This window comes from Contarinia nasturtii, unplaced genomic scaffold (assembly GCF_009176525.2).
Source record: "Contarinia nasturtii isolate CC-2019 unplaced genomic scaffold, AAFC_CNas_1.1 Cnas_scaffold_1292, whole genome shotgun sequence".
Classification (NCBI taxonomy): Eukaryota; Metazoa; Arthropoda; class Insecta; order Diptera; family Cecidomyiidae; genus Contarinia; species Contarinia nasturtii.
In genome coordinates, this window is record NW_022198632.1 from 6,842 (window position 1) to 12,966 (window position 6,125).

Below are 6,125 nucleotides of genomic sequence, written 5' to 3' on the forward strand. Positions count from 1 at the left end.
TATTAATTAGGTACACTCTTTCTCTCATTCATACAACCACAAAAATAAATGAATATATTATAAATATAATAATAATGACTTTCATTTATACATCCGTAAGATGAACTTTTCCGCACTGTGATTCGAAATATGTATTTATTACATATCTTTTATTTAAATTTAGAATCACCAGAAAACTGAATCTGACATTAGTTTTACGATACAAATAATTTTCGACACACTTTTCCAGATAAAGGAAGGGTACCTTCCATACAAAATTTTCGTTTTTGAGTGAAAAATAAAAAAAAAAAATTCGGGAGGTACCCTCTAATATGCATTAAAATTTCTTCAAACTCTCAAAATGGTATTTTTGTATGATAAAAATAACCTGCACAAAGTTTCAGCTCATTACGATATCATACAGGCATGGCTTGAAATTTTTGTATGAAAAGTGTGTCGAAAGTTATTTGTATTGCAAAAATTATATCATATTCGGTTTTCTCGTACCAAAAAACCCTCCGATACATATTTTTGAGTATAACCTTTCCACTTGCGGTGAATGAATGAACTGAGCTGCTTCAAATTGCGGTGTGTTTTACCACGAAGCCTTGCCTTAATAATAGTCCAAACATTTTCGATCGGATTGCAATCGGGTGACTGTGGCGGCCACTCTATTTGTTTTATGTCATTTTCCTCTTTCTAAGCGGTGCAGAGACGACTTTTGTGTTTTGGATCGTTGTCTTCTAATAGAAGCCAATTCGAATTGTCGTTGCCATAGAACTTCTTGGCGATGTGTAACAGTGTCGATGAATAATGTGGGTTCGGACCAAAAATTACACCGGTCAACAGATATTGCTCAAAAAACCAATCAGCTCGTCTCAGCTTGTCTATTAAAATTGTCTCAAACTTTTGGAATGTTATTTTTTGAAAGAAAATAGTCTGTACAAAGTTTCATCAATTAGTTTTTTGAAAGTGTTCCTTATTGATTGCAGAAGTCGTATTCTACATGAAATCTAACTTAAAACAAAAACTGATTTATTCTGATAAAACAAATGAATTTTTTATTCGATATTAAACATCATGTCAAAATTGTATTGAATACATTTCGATGTGATTTACACATCATCATCGGCAACGCATAGATAACTAAGTTTAATAATAAAGTGTCATGTCATTACAATATCATACAGGCAATGCTTCCATTCAAAAAAATCTTCATTGCTCTCAGAAATTAGAATTCGATAGTTATTGAAATAGTACTGCACTACTCGTGCATGTACAATATCTTTCGAGAAATAAATATTAGTTCGGTGAAGAAAGACATTTAGAAACAATGTGGAAAATTTCGACTTACAGATGTAAATTCCTTTATACTTTTTAAATTTTGCCAACATATATTTCCTTGGATAGTTCTGAAGTTCTGACAAAACTGAATTAGATTGAGATATCACAAAGCATACACTTTTTCTTTTTCTTCACAAGATTATTGTATATGTGTTCGAAAGTAAAAAAACACGCTCCAAACGAATGCATATTACAAAACTGATTCGTAGAATGTCATATTGCATTCAGGCTACAAACAAAAAAAATCAACAATCAACATGTGTGCGAGCATAAAACCAACACAAATACACTTGTCAACAAAATATAAATGTGTGATTTTTTTCGGTGTTATCTGACGACAAAATCTGCTACTACCAAAAACATCGAGTGTTTTATCCTGTGTGAATCGTATACGAAGTTTCTTAAAACAATGTCGTCGTGTATGTGTTTATAAAATGCCGAATTGGCACTGTATGTTGAAATGCGCGAGTAAAATATTGGAACATAGTTTAACAAATAACGAAACCAATTCATAGAATGTTTATTTCACGATACCCATATAATCGGTTATATTGATCTTAAGTCTTAGCGTATATTCACACTCAATGTACTGTATTCAGATTAATTTACAATGTGTCCATTTTACCTTTTTTTCTCCGATTTGTTTTGTTTTTCAATCAACACTGGAAATTAATATGTTTCAATAAGCAAAAAATACAATGAAATCAATTTTATAATGCGTATTATTTAATCGAAATAATTTTGTACTGTGAAAGTACTTTTCATAGTTCGAATTTTCTGCTCTTCCGATTGATATCTACCATTTTTTTCTTTATAAGTATGAGAAACACTAACGTTTGTATGCTTACCTACACTTTGCTGGATACCTCAATTAATTTTAGTTTCTAAGAATATGTTTTCTCTGCTATATAAAAATTGTGTGTTGTTGTTTCTTTGCTTATCGCTTTATAAATTAAACGTACCAAAACTGCTTTTAAATGTTCTGACAACGTTTCCTTTTTAATGGAATAGAGTGATGAATATTTTGTTCAGCATTTTAAATATAGAGATAATGTTCCCAGTGAATATAGTGTGAATAGACGAGTGAATGAGGAGATTTTACATGGTTGAAACCAATTGTTTATCAAATCCTTCAAAGTACTTATGCTCCAGAATTCGTTTAGCTGATATACGATGGACCGGATTGTACGTGAGCATTTGATCCAACAAGTCATATCCGGCACTATCAATCACTTTGACTTGCTCACGTAATTGTTTATGCGTCCAGCATGGAAAACTTTCCTTATAATCAGGCAAACTTGTAACTCCTGGCCAGATGTCTTCAGTGGGCGTCTTCAAAATTCTAAAATTTAATATAATTGCATTTTAAAGAGGTTTTATCGATATTAATAGTTATATTTGATTTTCAATAAATGCTTTACCTGAACATGCGGAATAGCTGATCGATTTCCGAATCGCCTTGGAACAATGGTTTTCTTGTGGCCATTTCTGCAAATATGCAACCAATTGACCAAATATCCACATGACAGGAATAACGTTGTGAGCCTAGCAAAATTTCTGGAGCCCGATACCACAGTGTGACAATTTCATGCGTATACACACGAACTGGAATACCAAATGCACGACCCAAACCAAAGTCAGCAATCTATTTCATTGATTAAATGTCAATGTATAATCATAAATATGTGATTGTTTTTAGCATACCTTAATAACACCATCACGATTAATGAGCAAGTTTTGTGGCTTCAGATCTCGATGCAAAACTCGACGTTGATGGCAAAAGAGCATTGCAGCCGATATTTGATACAAATAACTTCGAACTAATTCTGGCTTCATTAGTTTGTCCTGTGGCAATGTATCCATGTACTTCTTCAAATCCATTGACAAAAATTCGAATATCAAGTATAAGCGACTTTCCTCCATCAAAACATCTTCTAATTTCACAATATTCGGATGCTTGAGCTCTTTTAGCAATGAAATTTCACTATAAAAAAGTATTATGACAATTAAAACAATGCTCCTTTGATCAAAAGCCACAAATGTACAGAAAATGTACATATGTAAATCAAATACAAACCGAATTGCAGTTGACGGAATGCCTTCATCGTCTGCTTCTAAGCGAATTTTTTTCATTGCCACAATTTGACCAGTTTGTCGATTCTTTCCTTTGTACACAACACCATAAGTGCCTAAATGTATTAACAATAGAACAACAGGTGAGTTGTTTTCATGGAATTTCGTACAAAATATTTGGTAGAAAATGAACATCGCATTACGATGTTATATTACCTTCTCCGATCTTTTCAATTTTCATGAAATCTTCCATTGTTGCGCAATTGTTCTATTCTTTTAACGATGGATAATCAAATGATTTATCTTAAAATTACCACGATATATTGTGTGACACGATCAGTATAACCTCACTGGTATTGTCTTTAAATTACTTATACTTTAAATATGAAAAAGTCCTATTGTCGTTAGCTCAATACGTATCTATGCTTTAATTATATAAAAAAGATTTAATATTATTTGCACATAAAAATACTAAACCAATTCGATGAAATGAAACACAAAAATCAATTGCAACATTCGGAATAGCAAAGGTGTCGTTGACAAAGCGCGTCCGTTAGTTTGCCTCGAAAAATTCAAAGTGAACGACAACAAATGCAATGACAGCTTCAAACAATGATGGCATTGCGATAAAATGGCTTGTAGTAGTTACAAGAATTTCCGTTGTAGGGCGCTACATGAATATCAATTTAATTTCTTTCCTTATTTTTTAAGTAACAAATACAGGATATTTGAAAATATTATTTGTATTTAGTTCAATCAATATGTTTTCGTAAAAAAATACATTTTTTCTTATATAATTTCATTTTATAATACATTTTGTATCTAGCACGTTAGCTCAGTATGATGATGTGTATGCAATATTGACCCGTATGACATATTTAAATTACCGCATCTTTTCGGTGTCCAAGCAGATGAAAGAACACTCTGCTCAAATTCAATTTTTAAACGTTAAACTATTCATTAGTCTGTATAATTTCCTTGAAGATGTGGAGGATATAGTTTTTTGGGGTCCATGCCACTAAAATACTGATGCGTCAACATTTGTTTAGCAGAAATTCGCTTATTAGGATCATAGATCAACAGCATTTCGAGCAGTTGCAATCCAGCACCACGAAGTAAAACTTTCTTTTCGAGACCTTTTTCCGTGATAGGTTCTTTGAATGAAGCCGGATAATTTGGTAAATCTGTGACGCCTGGCCACTGATCTTCGTTTGGTGCTCCCAGAATACTAAAGTTAATTGAAAATTGTGCAAAAAAATGCTAACGGAATGAAAAATAAAAGCATCATTCGAAGTGACATATGTTTACCTAAAAATTTTACGTATTTGATCTACTTCTGAATCTCCTTGAAACAGGCCGCTCCCCGTGAACATTTCTGCAAAAATGCACCCAATCGACCACATGTCAATTCCATATCCATACTGATAGCCGTAGCGTTTGTTTCCAAGTAATAATTCCGGTGCCCTATACCATAATGTAACGACATACGTTGAATAAATTCGTATTGGTACACTTATCTGACGGCTCAGTCCAAAATCAGCAATCTTAACCACGCCATATTCGTTGATTAATATATTTTCCGGCTTAAGATTGAAAATAAAGAGATGTGTAATGAAAAAAACTTGAGGACATAACATTACCATTACTATTATAAATTCAAAATACCTTAAGATCCCTGTGAATTACTGGCAAAATCGATTAAAAAAAATACTCCATCATAAAAAAGTGTTTTCTTCAGATTTGTTTTATAATTTATTCTAAATGTTCTGTTAAATGTTGTATTCGTATTATCGACAAAAAATTACCTGCCCGTTTATGACAAAATTCCAATCCTTTTGATATTTGATACAAATAATTGCGAACTTCACGTAATTTCAGGCCGGCCGGAACATACTGATCTATGTATGCATGCAAATCAATCTGCATATATTCGAAAATCAAGTAGATCTGATTATCATCATCCCATATAATTCCAAAGCAAGTTACAACATTTTCATGTCTAAGTGATTTCAACACGGACATTTCACTGTAATCAAATAATAATTTCATGTATAGTTTTTGTATCAATCGGAGATGCTTTCTATAATGATACCGTATGTAGTTGGTAGGCAAACCGTTGTCCAATAAATCTAAATTAATTTTTTTCATTGCGACAAAGTTATTGGTTGATATTTCACGCGCCTTATACACAATACCATAGCTGCCTGAAACATGGTTAAGATTGAGTTTATAGGAGGTTCGATGAATTGCTTGTCAAATTAAGAGGTTATGAAAGTATAAAATAGGTAGAAAACATATTTTGACATAATATTACCAGATCCAAGTTTTTCTAGCTTTTTATAATCTTTCAATTCCATTTTGATTCAAAAGACTTTTTTATTTTTGGATCACACTATGTTACGAATTGCCGAAAAATGTTGTTTAGAGTTGACGCAATTGAATGCAATACATTACTTAATCAAATTCAAGGAAGTTTGTATTTAATATAATCAATTGATACAATTTGTTGATTTAATTGGAGCAAAAAATATAGTTTGATATCTACAATAATATAGAGAAAAAATAACGATAGCACGATACTTGATTTGATGCAATTTACTTGTTGAACACGCACTTTCAACTGAGACTAAACTCTCACTGTTTAGAGACGCATATCGCACAAACATGAATTACCCGTAAATATTGTTGTGCTTTGCTGATGTATACATCACATTGCTAAAATAAGAGTC

General features: G+C 32.1%; 2 protein-coding genes across 3 annotated transcripts; both read right to left on the reverse strand.

Annotated features, from left to right (window-relative positions):
* Positions 1 to 2,027: 2,027 nt before the first annotated feature.
* On the reverse strand, positions 2,028 to 3,956 carry LOC116345494 (cyclin-dependent kinase 1-like). The gene is made up of 5 exons (XM_031774914.1): positions 3,613 to 3,956; positions 3,401 to 3,512; positions 3,028 to 3,307; positions 2,745 to 2,968; positions 2,028 to 2,665 (listed from the first exon to the last, which is right to left on the reverse strand). The coding sequence occupies exons 1-5, from the start codon at positions 3,647 to 3,649 to the stop codon at positions 2,422 to 2,424; spliced, it is 897 nt and encodes a 298-aa protein (XP_031630774.1). The 5' UTR covers positions 3,650 to 3,956; the 3' UTR covers positions 2,028 to 2,421.
* A 219-nt stretch (positions 3,957 to 4,175) lies between these two features.
* LOC116345495 (cyclin-dependent kinase 1-like) lies at positions 4,176 to 5,916 on the reverse strand. Of its 2 annotated transcripts, none has more exons than XM_031774915.1 (6): positions 5,711 to 5,916; positions 5,489 to 5,600; positions 5,202 to 5,422; positions 5,062 to 5,081; positions 4,705 to 4,979; positions 4,176 to 4,624 (listed from the first exon to the last, which is right to left on the reverse strand). In XM_031774915.1, the coding sequence occupies exons 1-6, from the start codon at positions 5,751 to 5,753 to the stop codon at positions 4,357 to 4,359; spliced, it is 939 nt and encodes a 312-aa protein (XP_031630775.1). In that variant the 5' UTR covers positions 5,754 to 5,916; the 3' UTR covers positions 4,176 to 4,356. The 2 variants fall into 2 exon arrangements, with proteins under 2 accessions (XP_031630775.1, XP_031630776.1); XM_031774916.1 differs by having other exon boundaries at positions 4,177 to 4,624; positions 5,489 to 5,596; positions 5,711 to 5,914.
* Between the last annotated feature and the right edge of the window lie 209 nt (positions 5,917 to 6,125).

Coding starts and splice junctions, on each gene's coding strand:
- LOC116345494 (XM_031774914.1), bottom strand. CDS start 3,649: ATGGAAGATTTCATGAAAATTGAAAAGATCGGAGAAG. Junction 2,969..3,027: donor ATCGTGATGGTGTTATTAAG/GTATGCTAAAAA, acceptor TCAATGAAATAG/ATTGCTGACTTTGGTTTGGG. Junction 2,666..2,744: donor CAGCTATTCCGCATGTTCAG/GTAAAGCATTTA, acceptor ATTAAATTTTAG/AATTTTGAAGACGCCCACTG.
- LOC116345495 (XM_031774915.1), bottom strand. CDS start 5,753: ATGGAATTGAAAGATTATAAAAAGCTAGAAAAACTTGGATCTG. Junction 5,423..5,488: donor TTGCCTACCAACTACATACG/GTATCATTATAG, acceptor ATTTGATTACAG/TGAAATGTCCGTGTTGAAAT. Junction 4,625..4,704: donor CAAATACGTAAAATTTTTAG/GTAAACATATGT, acceptor AATTAACTTTAG/TATTCTGGGAGCACCAAACG.